The 19,476-nt window shown below is 48.3% G+C and overlaps 1 protein-coding gene across 3 annotated transcripts in view; it reads right to left on the reverse strand.

Moving 5' to 3' along the window:
- Window positions 1-19,476, reverse strand: part of RAD54L2 (RAD54 like 2) — a 68,791-nt gene that overhangs the window by 2,815 nt on the left and 46,500 nt on the right. For 2 of the 3 annotated variants that reach the window (XM_030956517.1, XM_030956518.1), the window contains 20 exons: window positions 18,922-19,120; window positions 17,406-17,545; window positions 15,711-15,842; window positions 14,742-14,974; window positions 14,089-14,271; window positions 13,680-13,813; window positions 12,774-12,970; window positions 11,903-12,245; window positions 10,482-10,659; window positions 9,746-9,997; window positions 9,066-9,184; window positions 8,644-8,759; window positions 7,544-7,643; window positions 7,008-7,213; window positions 5,598-5,773; window positions 4,679-4,875; window positions 4,370-4,566; window positions 3,811-3,900; window positions 3,167-3,259; window positions 1,441-2,953 (listed from right to left, as the gene is read on the reverse strand). In XM_030956517.1, the coding sequence (XP_030812377.1) occupies window positions 1,965-2,953; window positions 3,167-3,259; window positions 3,811-3,900; window positions 4,370-4,566; window positions 4,679-4,875; window positions 5,598-5,773; window positions 7,008-7,213; window positions 7,544-7,643; window positions 8,644-8,759; window positions 9,066-9,184; window positions 9,746-9,997; window positions 10,482-10,659; window positions 11,903-12,245; window positions 12,774-12,970; window positions 13,680-13,813; window positions 14,089-14,271; window positions 14,742-14,974; window positions 15,711-15,842; window positions 17,406-17,545; window positions 18,922-19,120 (4,274 nt within the window). In that variant the 3' untranslated portion in view covers window positions 1,441-1,964. Of the gene's footprint in view, window positions 1-1,440; window positions 2,954-3,166; window positions 3,260-3,810; window positions 3,901-4,369; window positions 4,567-4,678; window positions 4,876-5,597; window positions 5,774-7,007; window positions 7,214-7,543; window positions 7,644-8,643; window positions 8,760-9,065; window positions 9,185-9,745; window positions 9,998-10,481; window positions 10,660-11,902; window positions 12,246-12,773; window positions 12,971-13,679; window positions 13,814-14,088; window positions 14,272-14,741; window positions 14,975-15,710; window positions 15,843-17,405; window positions 17,546-18,921; window positions 19,121-19,476 lie in introns of those variants that run through there. The other variant, XM_030956519.1, reaches the window with a different exon arrangement.

Below are 19,476 nucleotides of genomic sequence, written 5' to 3' on the forward strand. Positions count from 1 at the left end.
TATGTTTGACAGACAATGTCCATTAAACAGAGAAAGACACTAGGAAAGCCCCATAACATTTTTTATTGTGTTTCCGTAACACACGCGTGCACACACAACCCTCTCTCTAAGGAAGGGAGGTCCCCATCTTCCAGCACCCCTTCGGTGGAGGATGTCAGGACATCCCGCCCTTTCCTACACCTAGTTGGTCCCGGCAAGCACAGTGACTGCAGCCTCCGTGGCCTAGGGGCCCCCTACAGGCCACCACCAGCTCCAGGGCCATGCAAGGCAAGCACAGCTCTGCATGGCGATACCCAGATGTGACAGGGAGGCTCCTGCATTTCAAGTGTCCATCCCAGTGCGGTCACACACACACATGCTCCAAGTCCAGCTGCATCTGGGTATCCCAGCCTCTCCCTAGGAGCCCTGGCCCTGAGAAGCAGCTGGGGTGCTGGCTGGCAGGGCCAGGATCAGGCTCTGCAACTCCCTGCGTGGGGAAAGGCACTTCCCCAGCAAGAGCTCTGTTTTCCCAGTTCCACACACCTCACAGCTCTCTTTCTTCTCACTGGGAATGAGCACAGGAGGCTTCCACATGTGCTCCTCCACCTGCCCCATGACAAGAGGATTCCATCTTCCCTCCAGCTGCTCAGCACCCAGAGCAGCTCCTGCTCTGGAAGAATGTCCTGCTGGAACACATCCAACCGGTGCCACCCAGGTCAGCCACAGGCCACCTCCACAGTAGGCCCTACTCCTAGGCTAGGCTTTGGTCAACCATCTGCTTCTGTCCCCACACAGACAACCCAACAAGCGACCACTGCATGATGGAGGCCAGCTTTTTATTTTTTTAATATGGAAATTAATTTAAAAGTAGAAAGAAAGACTCCCCCAGACAATAAATATTATGCCTTCATGAAATAAATTAATGTAGAGATTCTGTGCAGGGGAAAGTCTCTGCAGTCACAGATTCAACAGCAACTGGCACTGGTCCAGTGTCCCCTCCCAACCTTATCCACTGCCTGGTGCTGTTCAGAAGCAGCAGTGAGCCCACCCACCCCTGGATCTGGTGGGCCACAGCAGGATGAGACGTGGCCTTCACACAGCCTGGCAGGATACAGGGAAGTCAGCAGGATTCCCCTCTGATGGCCACAAAGACATGTGGCATTGGTCCACTCATCTGGCCTAGGACATAGAGGTGCCATCAGACACACAAGGCCAACCTACCTTGGATGGGACCCTCCAGAAGAGCCTGGGAGAGCCCCCCATCAGAGCCCTGGCACAGGAGCCTGCCTGGAGCCCTCCACTCACACTAGTCTCATGTGAATTTGAAGAGGGTGACAAAATGTGGGGTATTTTCTTTTTTTTATGTATTTTTTTCTTTTCTTTCTTCTTTTATTTGACATCAATCCCCTCCCTCCCTGCCCCAACATACACAATGTAGATGTCTCCCCACTCCCTCCCCATTAAAAACACTTTGTCCCCAACAAAGGTGGAGTCTGGTGGAGTCACCCCCGGCCCACCCCTCTCGCAGTGAGAGAAGTTCACAGATAAGGCAGTTCATGTGAGAGGGAGCTCGGCCCTGCCAGCGGTCAAGCCCGCACCTCCAGGCCTGAGAAGGGCAGTGACTCACAACACCAAGCCTCCACGGCCAGACAAGACAGAGAACAGAGACAGACAGACAGACAGAGCGTGGGGGGAGGCACTCCTACAGTTTGCATTGCTGCTTCCCTCCTCCCCGGCTCTTGCTCCCCCGGCTCTCAAAGGTCCACTCTATCCCTCTCCCATCTCCCAGCCCCTAATACAATTCTTATCCTTGACAGCTAAAAAACAACAAAACCAAACGAAAAGAACAAAACCACCCCCATGCCACACCCTTCGCATCCTTCTCCACCCACTGCCGTGGCCCAGAGGGAAAATCCTGACTCCCAAAAAGGTCCTGCAACTTTTGCCTTCTGGCGGAGCTGAGACCGAGCAGGAGCTGGGCCTTTTTATTTCCCTGTGATCTCTATGACATCGTCGTCTTTGTCCTCATCATTAGAGCTGCATCCCACCTCTGGGACCTCCTGGGGTTCAAACTGAGGCACCTGGGACCGAAGGAGACCCCCAGCTGGGTAGCCCGAGTGAGGGGACATGTAGCCAGGGTAGGCAGATGCCATGCTCCTGGGAAGGCTGCTAGGCAAGACGGGGGCTGGGAAAGGAGCGAACATCCTGGGCTCGGGCAGGAGTGACTGCGTGAAGGGAAGCGAGTAATTGGGCAGCACCCCTGCCAGAGAAGGGTTTAGCATGAATGAGGGGACGCTGGCGGTGGCTGAGGTAGCAGCAGAAGAGCTGGCGGTGCCGGCTGTCAGCAGAGGGTCAGTAGTCACAGGGAACACCAGATGAGGGTCTGGGAGTAAATTGGGCAGCTGGTAATAAGAGGAGCCAGTGCCCATGTACAAGGAGTTTCCTGGCTGGGAGGCAAATGGATGGGTTAGGTTGTGGTTTAAAGAGACAGGAGGCATGGTGAACCCACCAGAGACGGGGTACCCGTGTTCATACGGCTGCGCGGATGACGGCAACTGGCGCTTCTTCTGCTGCCTCCGGGATTGCTCCTCTGGAGCCGACGGCGACGTCGACTTGCGCTTGTTGCCCCGTAAGTCCAACACCGGGTGGGCATCGCCGTGCTGGCTGGTGGCTGGCAGGGCCGAGGACACGGAGGGAGCCATGCAGGGACCCCCCAGGCGCTGCTCGGCTCCTCGGGCGGCGGCACCGGGCGCGGTGTCCGTGCGGGCGGCGTGGCCCTGCGGCGCCGCGCTGCTGGGAGAGCTGTGGCGCGACTCACGCGCGGCCGCCGCCTCCGCGTACTGCTGCAGCTCGCTGATGATCTCGGGGCTGTCGGGGGAGATGGGCCGAGTGAGCTCCTCCGCGCTGGGGAGCTGCGGGGATGAGGCACTGTGTCTGCCATTGCTCGTGGACTCCAGGGAAGAGCTCTGGGAGCCTGCAAACAAGGAGATGGGGCAGGTGAGAAATGCGACCTCAGAGAAAAACCTGCGGGCTAAGAGGCAACAGTGGAAAGGAAGGTGGAAATGTCTTGGGGATACGGCAGAGTGAGCTCTAAACACAGACTTGATGGAATACAGGGAATGCTGCCCCAGACACTCCAGTAGGAAAGCACATGTGCAAGCCCCACACAGTACCCACAAGCCCCTACCTGAGGCAGCTGTCCGACGGTCTTCATTGCCCTTTGGCTTCCCAGTGGTCCGTATGGCAAAAATCCGACCGTCACTGGTCCGGATATATGTCCCTGGAACAGAGGCAGGACAACTTCATTCAACAACTTCAGTACAACTCCAGCCTCAGCTCAGAACTTGGATCTATGAGTCTGCAAGTTTCCTTGGGCAAGAATAGGACAGCAGTGCTGCATAGGCCCAGTGGAGGGCTTTTAACCCCTTCCTCACCCTCCCCTTTCACCCTTTCAGTTTTCCTAGACTGGAGATCCCCCCCTCCCAGTGTGCTGCCAGTGGGAAATGTGGAACTTCATACTTGAAGCAGTTTGCTCTGGGAGAACCACGAAGTGTGTGGCTGCCTCAGGACTTGCAGCGAGTGTTGTGAGACGGAAGAATTGAGCCACAAAGTTCAGTTCCTCTCAGGGACAGGAGCAGCCCCAGCTGCAACAGCCAGGCAGCATCAGCATGCCCAGAACATGGGCTGCAACAGAGGCACTGCAAACTCAAGACCTCCTTCCCTTCTCGTTTCTTTTTTTCTCAAGGGATTGATTCATGTCTTTACATCATTTTCTTTGCTAATTAGCACTGGCTAGGACCCTATCCACAGGTCTTAGCAGGACAGAATTACCTTTTGTCCCTCGGATGATGTGGATGCTCTCGCCAGCACTGATTCTAGCTTGTACATCAGTGGATGTATTTGTACCCGGAATCACAATATCTGGCAGTGGGGAAAGAAACAGCATAGTGCCTATTAAACTACATGCCAGCCACAGCCAGGAGAGGGCAGGTGCACCACCAACCCCATTTTTTGCCGTGCAGGTGTCTCTCCTGTGTGCTGTGCTATAAGCAAGCCCTGGGTTTATTTCTACACAGCACAAGAAGGCAGCAGAGGCTCCAAGGAAGCTAAAGCCATGCTGTCCTGGCACAGCATCTCCAGAACCACCAGCGATAGTACTGCACGTGCTATCAGGGAAAGTTCACTCCCAACAACCCACCAGGTCCATGGTTCTTATACACCTGCAGGGAAAGTCCTCCAGGCACAGAGGAACCACTCAAATGCAGAGAGACAGTATCTTTGCCTCTGATGCCCATTTGCCCACAGCCCACATGGGCATCTACAACTCACCCTGATCCTCAGTTCACCATGGGCATCATGACCCAACCCACTTTGAGCAGTAGCAACTCACCCGTGGTGGTAACAATCTTCTGCACAAAGACACCAGCTCGCTGTAGATAGTTGATGGGAAAGTTGACAGCAGGGTTGGAACTTGAGGTTGATCCTGCACCACCCATGGGGACATGCCGGGGCATCATTGGAATGGGGGTGGACTGAACTGGGCGGACACTTGCCACTGGTTTGTCCTCACCCTTGAGGGCTGGTCGCCTAGTGAGAGAGGAGGGAGGAGAGTGCAGCACCTGCCCCACAGTGATAAGCATCATCTTCCCCTTCATTTCATGGCTACAGCGTGGGGAGAAGGGAAGGGGCAGGTGCTCACCAGTTCCTCTGGCTAAAGGCAGGGATGCTCGTCAGACTCTGGTCACTGGCTGGGTAATACTGTGCGTAGGACGGCCGGGTGTAGGGGACGGATGCTCGCTTTTCCTCCTCATAGCTCTTCTTGGCTGCTTTCTTCTCTGCCTTGGTCAGCTTGTGCTCCTTCCGGTCGATCAGCAGTGACTCGTGCTGAAAAGGCTCCTGCAACCCCACAGCACCGCGGTTCTGGCACCCAAGCACCACAAGAGGGAACCAGCACACCCCCAATGGCAGCGCCCGCTCTTGCCACAGCCTGTCTCCTTCCCAGGCTGGCAGAGCTGGCCATGGCAAAGCACGAATGGGGGCACCGCTGTGGATGTGACCAAGGCTCATCTTGAAGGGTGACAGCCAGTTAATGCCATCACCTGCCCAGCCAAGGCCATCACTTACCACGAGCACACAGCAAAACCCAGGAGCTTTGGCCAGGCTAAGAGCACATTTATGGAGCTCGCCACGATGTCACACAGCCCCCAGAGCCCCACAGCACCTGGCATAGGCCCACTCTGCAGCACCACCCTGCCAGTGACACTCCTGACAGCACAGGCCAGTGCTGCCTGTCCCAGCTTTGGTTTAAAGTCACCCCAGAAAAGAGCTGGCAGCAAGGTGGGATATTCCACTGCCACCTTCACGTTCAGCACAAAGTTGAAGAAAGGGGTGCTGACAACCTGCCCCCAAACCTGTACAGGACAGAGGTGTTTCTAGATGAGAGAAGATATCATAGGGAAGGGCAGGGATCTTTGGGTCTCTAGAGAATTTTCTGCCTATTGCAGCCAGCACCTAGGTGCATCCTTCTTGCCACCATAGCCCCATCACACTGCCAGACTCCTCCAGACCCACTCCTGCCTGTGCAGGGCAGTGCCAGCAAAGAAACAGGCTGGTCTTACCTTGGTGATGAGGTGAGGATACTTGAGACAGGCTAATTGTAGAACAGACTCCTTCATCTTGCTCGGATTGAGGGAGAGCTGAGCAGGGTCAGATTCTTCTTCCACAAAATGCAGCAGGTTCTCCACCTCCCGTCGAGTGAAGTTCAGCACTGGGTTCAGATCATCCACCACCCGATCTGGAAAAGAGAATGAATGGAGTGAGCAGACAAGGAAAGAGATCAGCACTGCTTGCCTGTTGTCCTTCCTACGCTTCTGTCCTAATGCAGCTGCCTCCCTGCAATCTACACAATCCCCAGAAATATTCTGTAAATGTCAGGGCAAGGAGAAAAATCATCATGTTCAGAGCTGAGCCTGTTTGACCAAGTCAGGCTGACAAGTGCCTGTGTTCCAGAGTGCACAGCAAAGCTTTGCAGGTCACCAAGCTCCTGACAAACAGGAACACAAAACTAATTATGGATAGTGTCCCATCTCACGTAACAAGGCTGCAAACATACTCATCCTGGGACAGAACTGCAGCCACATCAGTATGTGTTCTCCCACAAATCCCACCAAAAAGGCTCAAATTAATAACTATGTACTAAAGTGGGAAGCTCAGAAAAGTAGTCACATTCCCTCGCTCACAAGAGCATGAATGTTTTCCTTGAACATTCCCTCCTGCACACAGGTCAAATGGGAGCACATGGAGAAAACACCTCTATCCAGGACTCTCCTGGGAGCCAGGCCAGCTGCCAGGGGACTCCACCTCAAGTGCACAACAGCAAACTGAGCTGATCATGCTGGGCTGCTGCCTCTGGAATTTTGAGCAAAGAAGGACACAGAGCTCTCTTTGGGTCACCACAACCCTCAGCTGCACATTCTGTGAGAGCAGCTTGACAACTGGAACAAGCCAGCACAAAAGATACTTATGCTACAAAGGTAGGTCAGAACCACAATGAATTAATTATTCTTGGCACCTAAGCAAGCACTAACAGTCAAAGGTGTCAATATATGCTTTAATTTAGCTATTTTCCCTCTCTTACTGCAGGAAAACGGAGATACAGAGCTATTTAAGTAGTAACACCCAGTTTAAGATGAGCGATATCCAGGCAGAGGGGAAAACAGGATGAGCAACCCCCTGTATCTCCAGTCTGTTGCAGTAACCAGAAGAGGAGCAGGGGAAGTAAATGGCACAGCAGTGGACTGGGACCACAGCCTTGCTGCAGGATGCTGGCTCTATCACCATGAATTTCTTACAGGATCCCATGTCACTGCCAACTCAAACATTAAACATAACTCTGGGATGGCGCCTGTCACCTCTTTATCTGTTTTTCAACCTTGAAAAAAGAAGTTACAAAACCCACAGAAACAGGACTCACAGGAGCTAAGAGGAGTGAAAGCTGAGAGTGGAACGTTGTGTTCATCCACACTCACCTGACATGCCCTGCTTGGAGATCTGGCGGTCATAGATCTTCTTCTCCAGGGTGTAATCAGACACCAGTCTGTAGATGTGGCACGGCTTCTTCTGCCCGTAGCGGTACACCCGGCACACGGCCTGGGCATCGTGGCACGGGTTCCAGGAGGCATCAAACACCACCACTCTGTTTGCTCCAATGAGGTTCACACCCAAACACCCAGCACTGGAAAATTAAGGCAAATTTCAAACTGCTGCCCTGGTCAATTTTCAAAACTTCTAGGCAGGCACAACCATCACAGCCAAGAGTCCATTAAAGGGTCTATGGAAAGTTTCTTCCAAGCAAACTTTAAACCCAAGTTTGGTTTCCAAGACTGTTAAGCTGTTGCAGAGGCCTAAGGCTGAAATCCTACATCCCTAAGGAATTCAGAAGCAGATGGCACTATCATACCATGGAGAGCACATTACAAAGGAAGTTAAGAACTGAAAACCCATGAATGCATCCAGAACATCAGTATGAGTCCTCTCCCGTGCCCTTCTGCTGCAGCCAACTCACCGTGTGGACAAAAGGAAGAGCCAAACAGAGGCGTTGCTGGGATCATTGAACTGGTTAATCAGCCGTTCCCTTTCCGAGGCAGAGGTGCTGCCATCCAGTCCTGAGAAAGGAATTAAAGATACATGTAAAAGCTCTGTAGGTTTGGGGGATTTCTATCAGAACAAACCCACTTTCCAAATACTGAGCTTTGAAACTGGTTCCAAACCAATTCAAGCCGCACTCCAGTATCTCAACTGGACCACTCTGTATCTGTAATATGCCCAAAAAGGCAGGTACAATGCAGCCAGCCAGGTTGGGACTTGATCAACTGAAAGATCAAGTAAACTACTCAAGTTTGTCAAGGCCAAGCCTAGGAGCACTACAACACATCTAGCCCTTTAAGGCTCTGCTTTAGGCAAGGTGGATAGCAAGCAGGAACAAGAGGAACAAAGGCCTCATGTATGCAGGAAGCTCCAGGAATCAAGAGAAAGCAAAATTGTAAAGGCTTTGGCAAGCCCCCAGAAACTAGACCTGAGCACAGAGTGCTGGTGTTAAGGAGTGCAGGGGGTGTCATGTCTCTGTTCCTGAGCAGCAGCTTGCCTCTGGCAGCTCTGCAAAAATCAGGAACACCATATCCATCACTCTTCTCAGTCCTGGCCTGCAAAGTAGCCACACAAAGCAACAATCCATAGCAGAAAAAGAGTTAAAGCTGGGGAATAAGGGAGAGGAATTCACAGCTTTGAGCAAGTGAAAGCATTCCACAGTGATTCTGGTTTTGGAAGCAAGATCTAGCAAATAGCCAACAGGAAGCAAAAAGTATCTTTTGCAACTTAAAAAAAGCAGTAGTGTGTAAGTGAGATGTCAAAGATATCTAACATCTTCTAAGTAAGATGTCAAAAGAGGATTTGGAAATTGCTGCTTAGCTGCTATCCAACTGACATTGTCTTCCACAACCACTAAAGTAAGAGCAGTCTTAAAGAGGTTCATCGGAAGAATGCTTCAGCAGAACATTTTCACACCCAAAGACAACTATAAGAAGATGGTGGGCAACTTTCAGGAATTAGTCCTTCACATGATCAAAGAGTGTCACAACAAAAGAGAGGAGGACTGGATGTACTCACTGTAGTAGTTGATGTTTCGGACCCAGTTATGAACTCCTCCATCTGAGCCTGGAGGACTCGGCATCAGTCTCTTTGCCAAAAACTCTTCAATGACAGATAAGGTGGACAAGCTCTGGCTGCAAAACCAAGATCTCTGTTCAGGAAAAAGTCCCCCAGCAGCAGAAGTGGAGTATCAGAACCGTTCCCCAACCATGACAGTGCTGATGGTTGTCAAACCCTGTTTGTGCAGCACACCCATCACCAGTAAATGCAACAGTGGCAGAAGTATAAAATCCACAGATAAAAATCCACATTAACACAACAAAGGAGAAAAGGGGAACTGCCACACCATTCATCCTTTGTAAAAACCTCCTAGTACCAGGAGGGATCCAACTACTCCAGTATTGAATGACTGTAGGATCAGTTGGTGATACTTTGCTTACCTGAAGACCAAGATCTTGTCTCCAAGCTTCACACTTTCCTCAATTAGGTGGAAAAGTAACACCATCTTGGGTGAGTTCTCCAGGACTCCCGTCTGGTAATCACACAAGATGTCTTTGGCCTACCAAGAAACGGGAGACTATTACAGGTGGAGTTGCTCATTCCCTGTTTAGTTCAACAACCCTGTCTCAAGGTGAGAGAAATAAATCATGGCAATGAGGTTATTTACATCCAGTTGCTTGAGGTGACCATGCTACTCCCAACTACTGCTGCTACCTCCCATTCCAGAAGCTCCAAATGACAAACTTCTTCCATGAATGACTGTCCTCTCAACCTCCCATGACTTTTTCATCTCCAGAGCTTTCCTCCATCCTTCTAGATTTACCACCCTCTTATTTAGATCAAACTTCACTCTAACACCTTTATTTAGAATAACAAAGACCACAGCCTTTTTGGTCAGATGAGAACAATGACATAAGAGTGCTGCCTGCACTTCTACTTCCTGAGAGTCACAAACCCCTCCTAGCACCATGCAGATCTGCTTATCAAGATGCTCTGTGGTAAAGAGAACATAGGAGAAGCCCAGAACTCAAACAGAAGAGTCTTCTCTTCGCTCTGCTTCAGAAAACTGTCCAGTCTTTCAGACTCCCCAAATGAAGAGTTTTCCAGCAGTGACACTCACCCACTCATAAGTTACGACCTGATTTGCTCTCTCCTGGAAAGGGTTGAAGCCAACACTCTGGAGGAACTTGCTATTAGTAGCTTCTCCAACTGGTGATGCCAAAGCATTACTTTCTGTTTTAACTTTAATTCCCTGAGGCTGGCAGCGGGAATTAGTGCTTGCTGTGCTAAGGTCATCCACATCCAAATCCTGCTCGTTTGCCAGATTCTCCTTTTGCAGAGCTTCATACAACACATCTGGATGGTTCCAGATCTGAAGGGATAAAGAAAGGAAGTGGTTAGACCTGCACTGGTCTGCTGCTTGCCAATGATTGTGACCTGAAAGCTCCCACAGCTATTCAAAGGAAAGAACTAATACTTCTTCTGGCTCTCATATCTTTAAACGTGTCCAATTGTTTCCTTGAGGACAAACCAGGAGGTCACTGTGCACCCCACACAGCACAAAGGCAGAGAAAGCTGTCTGATTGCACTAAGCAGACACAGTTATGCAGTTTAATGTATCAGCCCAGATTGTTTCAGCTGATGCCAGCAGGTTTCTTGCACAGTTTGAAAGAGACATTTAACATCCCTGCATCCCAGTTCTGAAAGCAAAGATAACAATACTGTTGAACCACTGCAGAGCACTCTGGGTAGAGATGATGTCCCTGGCCAACCACACTTTTACCTCCTCTTTTGACTTATATTCCCCTTTCCCCAACAGATTAGAATCTTTCTTTGCACCTTCTGTCAAAACATACCTTACAACAGACACAGAAAGCTTTGAGTGGGTTCAGCCCCAGCCAGCCACTGTTGCCTGCATCTCGGAAGCGGTTCATGAACTCCGTGTAGAGGGCCCGCTGGATCTTGGACAGACGTACCAGAATGACGTGCTCTTCCTTAGATGGGAGCTGAACCTTCAGCACGTTGTGGCCTCGCCTGTGGAGGAAAAAAGAAGAGTGAGATAAATATAGGGGAAGGGAATTTCCCATTATGATCTCCCTGTGGCTGCCTGTAGGGAAAGATTTTGACTTCTTGCCCATCCAGCTGCAGGGAGAAGGACCTCTAAATTGTATGTTTCTCTAATGCATGTCACTTCTGAGATACTCTCCCTGCAGCCAAATAGCCAATTGTAAACACAATTACAAAGATCTCAAACATTACAATCTTCTAGCACAGGTCACAGAGTTAAGAGGGTGATGAAAGTCCTGTTTTCTATGGCAGCTGAAAATCAGAAATAAGATGTAAAATCTATTTTCAGCTCTGCCAATGATTAAGACACTCCAGACCAGCATCCTAGAATCCTCATCTGAGAAAAAAAATGCTGATTTGTTTTCAGAGTGGTGGAGTCACTGTGACTTTCCTTAACACTTTCACAAAACACTTTTAGATTCTAAGATAAGGATGTCACAAAGCACACAGCTAAATTGGCTATTAAGCCATCAAAATAAACCTGAGGTCACTCTAGGGCAGTTAGAGGTGTAGCTCTCTGGAGTCTGTGGTACCAAAGCAAACCAACTTTACAGTGTGGCCAGCAGTCCAGGGCAGTGAACCTCTCCCTTTATTCAGCAGTGGTGAGGCTCCACCTTAAATCCTGGGTTCTGTTTTGGGTTCCTCACTACAAGACAGTGAGGTGTTGGAGCATGTCCAGATTCAGGCACCAGAGCCGGGGAAGCGTCTGGAGCACAAGTCTGATGAGGAACAGCTGAGGGGGCTCAGCTTGCAGTAAAGGGGGCTTTGGGGGAACCTCTCTCTCTACAAGTACCTGGTTATATCCAGGAAGGGAACAGTCTCTTCTCCCAGATAACAGTGACAGGACAAGAGAAAATGGCCCCATATTGTTCTGGAGAGGTTTAGATTGGATATTAGCAAAAATTTCTTCATGGAAAGGGTGGTCAGACATTGGAACAGGCTGTTCAGGGAAGTGATGGAGTCACCAATCGTGGAGAGATTTAAAAGACTTGTAGGTGTGGCACCTGGGGACAAGCTTTAGTGGTGGCTGTGTTGGGTTAATAGTTGTACTTGATGATCTTACAGGTCTTTTCCAACCTAAACAATTCCATGACTTTATAAGACATCAAGATTTAGTTGCACTGCACAAACTCAGCAAACCAGCCAGGTAACTTGTGATGAAGGAGCTGTTTGCATGGGCTATCCCCCTGAGATCTGCCCTTGGACTCACCGCTGCACGAAGCCCTCGAGCAGGCTGTGCAGGACGTGGCTGCGGTAGCGCATCAGCCGCACGTCCTGGGGGGTGCTGTCGATGCACTGCCCGTTCAGGATGGGCCGCTCAAACATGTTGCTGAACTCCTGCCGCGAGCCCAGGAAGTCAGGCCGGACAAAGTCCACCATGCACCAGTACTCGATGAGGTTGTTCTGCAGAGGGTACCCGGTCAGCACCACCCGCCGGCGCGAGCGGATGTTCTTCAGTGCCTGCGAGGTGCTGGCATGGCAGTTCTTTATCCGGTGTCCTTCGTCACAAATAACCACGTCGGGGCCGGGGCGAGACAAAGCCTTCTCAATCCCTGAGGACAAGGGACATTAAGTGTTAGTTAGAGATGAATAAGACAAAGTTCTGGTTTTATAAGGTCACCGGCTACACAACAGAGGGGTATTTCTGAAAGACAAAAAAAGCAGTATCCATGGGTGCAGAGAGCAAGGCTGATGCAGGAGATAACATTTGACTAGACAATAGTTCTGATTTAGCAAAATGTGGTAATGAGCAAACATGACTGTCCCTTGATTTCTGTTTAGTGACCTGCAGTGTATCAAGTTGGGTGTCTTGCATCAAATCAGAGTGGCAAATCTCACAATAACAAATCCCAGAGTTCAGTGTACTGAATTCCACACTTACTTGGAGCTCTTTCAAGAAATTAAAGAGTCAGACAAAGCTCAACAACCTTCTGCCTCCAAAGACACAATCCCGCCCAGCAAAGTTCTATCATGTCAGTGATACTAAAAGCAAGTTATAGGTTGTTTCCCTGTGCTGCCACAGCTGACAGCCAGCTGGACAGCAGGGCCACACTCTCCCCTCTTGAGGGCTGACTTCCCACCTTTTAGAAGCTCCTGCTGCCGGTCTTCCTCATCCAAGTCAATAATGACAGGGCCAGTTTGTTTCTTTGTTCTCTTCTTCCTGCCAGTGGCAAAGGACTTCTTCAGCGAGAGGAGACGGTACATCTCATACCCCATCAGCAGCACACCACCTTCAGTCACCCAGTCATTCACCACCTTTGCTCGTGCAGCTGTCGTCCTGCAAAACAACCAAATAAACTCTAAGCTTTACTCCAATATCAGGTTGAATCTCTGGATTGGAGTCTGCTGAGAAAAAATACCCATTCAATGGGTATTTTAAAGCATTTTTCTCACGTCAAACAAGATGGAGGCTTACAATGAAATTTCTTTAGGAAACAAACAGATACAGAGCGGGGGGGAAGCCTTTTATGTGCCACGGAGCAGGATTGAGAATGCAAATCCTTACAGGAACTGAGGTGTAGAAGTTTGTCATGCACAAAAGCATATAGAACTCAAGAGTTCCCTTTTTATAGAGCTGCAGAGTCTGCCTCTGCAAAAACCACTTGCAGAACAAGCTGCCAGTGCACATGGTTGTAATCTTCCAGTTGTTTATTCTCTGTTGTTTCCTTCAATGCTCCTGTCCCCCAGGCTTCCTTCCCTTCCAGCCTGCTCAGAATTGGTTCAGATCAAGACACTGTCTTCACTCAGTCCACCACAGTACATCAGATCCTGGCCAACAGGAAATACATGGCTGAAGCAGCATCAGCAGATTCAAATATATCCCATACAGAAGGTGAAGACATCAATAGACAAGTGTATAGACACAGCTAATGAACTGAGAATTCCCCAGGATCACTGCACTGCCCTGATCCATGCAAGGAAAATGACTCAGGAAGACGCTGAGGTCCCTGAGCCAAGAGCTCAGAAAAGCTTTTACTGTCACCTACTTGTGTTCATCATTCAGGATGTGGACTTTGAAGGTGCGGGGCTGGACCTCTTTGGAGTTATAATCAGCAGGAAGGTTTTCAGGTGCTGGGAGCCACATGTTGAACTCTGCTAGCCAGTTTTGAAGTGTATTCACCTGAAAAAGTTAGCCATGGAAGAATTAAAAACCCAATTGAGCCACTTGGGATTTTTAAGAGCAGAAATGAGATTAGGGAATGACACCCAGCATGCCCAGATGGAAGCAGCAGCTCACAGCATGCAAATACAGGAACACAGGGAATGATAGAGGGAGAAGAGCAGCAAGGATGTGATAAAGCTTGATGAGTGATGGGACACTAATCAACCTTCTCTATGCAAAGAAAGAAGGAGTGTAGGGAAGCCCCTCAGCCAGCCCTTCACGTGGCTACTTACAGGTACAATGGCAAGAACAGTCTTTGCCTCCGTGTGCCGAAAAAGTACATCCAAGAAAGAGATCACCTGTATGGTCTTGCCCAGGCCCATGCTATGCGCTAAAATACACCCAAACCCACTGCTGGTTTTAAATCTCTCCAAGGACTCAACCAAGTTGTCATAAAGGAATCGGATTCCACCAATCTAGGCAGAAAAGTAGAAAAAGTGTTAGAATGGTGGCAGACAGAAAGTCCGAGATCGGTAAGGATTTACAGAGTGCATGAGGACCATGAAAATGTAAAGGGCATGTTTCAAGCTCATTAAATTACTCTAATCTAGGGGAAACTCAGTATTTTTAGATGTTCATAGAATTTCTTGAGACTACATCAATAAATAAAATTAATTTGTAGCCAGAGGATCCGAATTGGGGTTGATTAGTTTGTTTATAAGTCTAATTTTATTTTGTAAGAGTTTATCTAAATATACAAAGGTCTGATAGTAACAGCAGCTGAAACAGAGCCTTGGCCATCCTCTACTTCAGTTTTATCATTTGACTGTCCACAGCAGTCACCACCACAACCAGATTGGTCACAGGGCTCACCAAAGAAGTTCTGCTGAGACTCCCAGGCAGGCTTGCCCAAATTCATTGCATTTTCAAGGCTAACAAAGCCTACCTGATGAGGTTTCACTGCACGTGCAAGCTGGGGAGCCAGGAAAATGTCCTCCTCATTTGGTGGATGATTGATGTTGACAATGACTTGCCCCAGAGCATCTGACTGATTTAAGGCATCATTCACATGAGAGCCACTGCTCTCTTCACTGCCATCCTCCTCCCCCTCATTGCCAGAGTCACTGCTGTCCACAATTTGGAGGGCATCATCCTCTCCTGAGCTCAGCTCAATCACTTCTGCAAAGTAAACAAAACAGGAGAGAATAAGGACAAAGTTAACTTGACATCAGGGTTTATCTTGAATGGCAAAAACCTATCAGGAAATAAGGCTACCCCCAGCTTTTGCAATTCCACCCTAATGGCCTAATGATGTCTCCTGAACAAGTGGGCATCATACAGGCACACACCACGCCCCTCAGATCAGCATACAAAAGCTTCCCTGGCTTCCAAATGCTTCAGGGATCATTACCTTGGGCTGATCCAAAGAGAATATGAGACAGTTTCTAGGAGTGTTTTACATTCTCTTCCATATGTCTTCTTAATTCCCAAGCCCAGACATGGATTTTATTGATCGATATAATGTCTAAGGATCACCAAGGAGTCCAATTGAATCCATTTGGGACAAGGGACACAAAACCACTTCCAGCTGCAGATCTGAATACTTAGATGCTCCTTTTACATGCAGCAAATGGTGCCACATCTCCTGTAAGCATTCTTCAGCAATGCACTGGGCAAAATTAAGTGCATTTATAAAGCAGAAATAAACACAAGTTCACAAGAGGGCCTGACAGGCCATTTTATAAATGTCATTTTAGGACTCACAGGCCAGAACTGCCCGTATAATTGGAAACCAATAGGCCTACAAAAGTCTGAAGTGATTCACCACTGGAGCATCTGAGCAGATGAAAACAGACTTGTGGCTGAATAAACAGCATATTGTGAGAAGAGCAGGCTGAGGCAATTGGTCACTTACCATCTTTAATGCTATTTTTTCCTTTAGTATCATCTTCACTGCCACTGCTGGTACTGTCAAGGCAGATCACTTCCTCAGCCAGGACCTGAGGGGGGAGCTGGGTTGCCTCTGCTGTTCTGAAAACTATGTCCTCTACAAACATAAATTACAAACAATAAGTAATTCATAATAATGGGGAAGGAGACAAAACTGTTCAGAAACCAGACAGTATTTCCTTCCACTTTAGCTCCAATAACTTAGTCCTGGAATTTTCCATAACAGACTCTCACTGTCTACAATCCTGCTATGAGTCAGCTTCCTGGGTCACAATCTCCTCCATTCTCAAAATGCTGAAACAACAGCCCATTGCTGATGGCACCCTCTGTTTCATGCCCTGACTAGGGCACACTGACCATGCAACATGCTAAAGCCCTTTGTTTCTCTTTTTTTTGGTCTCAGTAAAAGCTGTGTTTCATCCAGCAGAGAAAGTACCAACTGCTGGAGGGATAATAACTGCTCTTTGTTAGTAGGGACACTGTAATAATTACATCCCACATATCATAAACAACTTTTGCTGATCAAGAGCATTTGTTTGTATGGTTTTAGTGCTGCCATGTGGAGGAGAGGCTAATGGGGCCAAACAGCATCACTGCAGTGACACAGCAAGCAATGACATTCTTCTGGGGCTGAACCTATTCTGCGTAAGCCAAAGTGTTTTAAACAGCTCTTATTCCTTCTCCCACATGTAGAAGTGGTTTAACACTTGCACATAGGGGAAAATATCTATTTCTTCAAGAGGCAAGGCCAACTCAAGAATTCCTTACCCTTGCCCAACATCCAACTGCACTTCTCTGCCCTTTACACCTTTTGAAGCTGTGCTATAAACTAAATCACCAAAATGATCCAGATTGGGAAACAACACAAGGTGACACATTCACCCAAAGACATGAGTGATGCTTAACCATTTATACCATCTACAACTCACTGCTTGCCAAAACATGCAAGGAAGGCCAAGGTTACATCACCAACATATGTGCACTCAGTCTATTGCTCCACTATCCCCAGTACCAGACACACATGTTACCAGACCATTCCCAGGACAAACAGGATCTGGCATTTCTGCCAAGCCTGTTGATTTAAGCTCCCATACCAGCTGGAAAGACAAGAGAGATCTGTTTCAGCATCCCGCTACACACACTTGATGTGCATCAAAATATCTTCAACAAACATTACCTGGCACCTTTCACCAAGCAGCCACTGTATCCTTAATAGGAAACAAGGGCAGAAGTGGAACTGCCTACACTGAACCTACAAGTGGTTTGGAACTGCTGTTCCAAGAGTTTACACTTCAAAGTCCAAGTACAGCACAGAATCACAGAATGTTTGGGGTTGGAAGGACCCTTGAAAGGTCATCCAGTCCAACCCCTCCACACTGAACAGGGATATCTTCAGCTACATCTGGTTGCTCAAAGCCCAATCCACCCTGACCTTGAATGTTTCCAGGAGTGGGGCATTTACCACATCTCTGCATAACCTGTGCCAGTGTTTCAACATCTTCATTGTAAAGCATTTCTTCCTTGTATCTAGCCTGAATCTACCTTCCTTTAGGTCAAAACCATTACCCCTAATCCTATCATGGACAAGCATGGCACTACCTTCCTCATTCAGCATCTGTCCTTAAAACTCTTGCTTTGGCTGGCATTTCCCAGGGCTTACCAGGAAGAAACTCCAGGGGAACAGTTGGTATAGAGGCTGGGTAATCCTTCCGCTGCTGCTCAAGCCGTTTCCTTCTCTCCAACTCTTCTTGCTGGGCTGCCTTTGTCACGGCTTCCAGTTGGTCCTCACGCAACAGCTTTCTGAAAACAGGAGCAAATGGCATTTGGTTACCCTCCATTTATTCCAAAAATATGAACAGCCACACAGCTGCTGCAAAGAGGACTGACAAGCTCAGTCAGCCACATAGAGTAGGAACATCATCCCCCAAAAGATATGGGCAGATTCTACAGCTATTTCAACACAACAGATAACACTACTACCACTCAAGGAAAAGACAAAAGTTCAACAGAAGCAAAGTAATGAACGGAGGAAAGAGGTAAGTGGGTAAACATATACTTAAACTAGGTTAACAGAGACCAGTCCTTCTGCTTGAAAGGGTGTTTTTTATTGATACACAGTTTATAAACACAAAATGCACTAAGTGATGCAAAGAAGATATTTGGGAAGAAAATGCATCAATTCCCCCACAAAAAGTCAACACCTCGATTTTCTTCTGACAGCATTTTGAAGAGCTAGGATCTCTCATGGTTTTAACAATTGTTTCAAGGCATTCTCTCAAAGCACCTTCCCTTTATAGGTAATTTTATTTACTTCCAGAAGTTGCTTTTCCCCTGTTTCAGTGTCACATGGTGCTTTTGCCAGAGGAGAGGTGCAGTACAAGCAGTGGTAAAATCTAGCTTCCTCAAACTAGCCTTTAAAACCACCCAACCCCACACTTCATGGACATATCCTTCATTCTAATGAAATCCCATTTTTCAAGGCCTCTTCAATGCTTATTCCTTCAGCTTTAAGAAAATCAATCTGCACAAGCTTAAAGAGGAACCAAAGACCACCAGCACGGGGTATGAGAGCCACTTGCTGCCACAGGAGTTCCTGCTCCATTAGTTCTCCTCTGAGCTTATAAAACTCCCTTGAGCAAAATTTCCTAGTGATTTACCACCTCACAACCTGTCCCAGAATATGTGGTGAATTACACAATCAAACAACTACTGCTTTATAAAATCCAGGTGAAACTGACTTCCAGCATTTCAGTCGCTAGTCATAGCATCAGCATTCCTGTCAACAAGTACCCAGGATAGTACAGGAAAGAACTGTATTTTAGGCTGTTTGCAATAGGATTCACCTCAGCAAATATCTGAAACTGGTATTTACTTAATGGTGGTACTGTTTTTCAATCACATCTCTCAAAAGACAGCAGCAATTACACAATTTTTGCAATATATTCCATAACCAAATATTCACTCTTCTGAAATACCAAACAAGTCTGCACCCACATGCAGCACTCTAGTCTGAGATCACTCTACTCCCACTGGTGAATTCCTAAGGTTTTGGAAAAGAAAAACCATCTGGTTTGCCAGCAGCGGCACAACGTAGCTCAGAAGCAAAGTGCAGAGATTCTGTTTTCACCACCATATGTGACCCGAGCTCTTTCTGTCCTGCTGCTGCTGCTGCTTACCTTATGTTCCTCCGCATGTGAGACGGTTTCTGAGCCCTCTTCTTTTTGGTGTCCTCAGAGGCCAGGCTCTTGTGCTGGTTCTGCAAGAGTTGCTCTGCCCGCTCGCTCTGAGATGAGGTAGTTGAAGTCGAGCGCTGCCACTCTCCATCCTCCGCGTGCTCCGCATGGTCACCGCTGAACACGGCTTCCTGGGGTTGGTCTGCAAGGAGAACAACATGGCATGGGAACAGCTGTGCCAGCCTGGCTCTTCCATCAGCCATCAGCAGGGTTTGAGCTGAACAGGAACTGACAAGCCCTACTCTCATTCATTTGCAAGCATGTCACTCTGGGGGTCAAAACTGGGGTCCCTTCCGACAGTCAAAGGGAGTTAAAAAGTTTTACAGTGAAGGATCAGTGTCCCTAGTGAAAGCCAAGACTAACAGCCCTCAACACAGCCCAAAACTGCCCTGAAAAGAAAACAAGGGAGATTATTTAGGTCCATGTGGAGCACTTGCTATCCCAAGAGTCTGTTTTTTTATGAGGGCCTGATAAGCTCTGATTAAAAACAGGAACTTG

This window comes from Camarhynchus parvulus, chromosome 12 (assembly GCF_901933205.1).
Source record: "Camarhynchus parvulus chromosome 12, STF_HiC, whole genome shotgun sequence".
NCBI classification, from domain to species: Eukaryota; Metazoa; Chordata; class Aves; order Passeriformes; family Thraupidae; genus Camarhynchus; species Camarhynchus parvulus.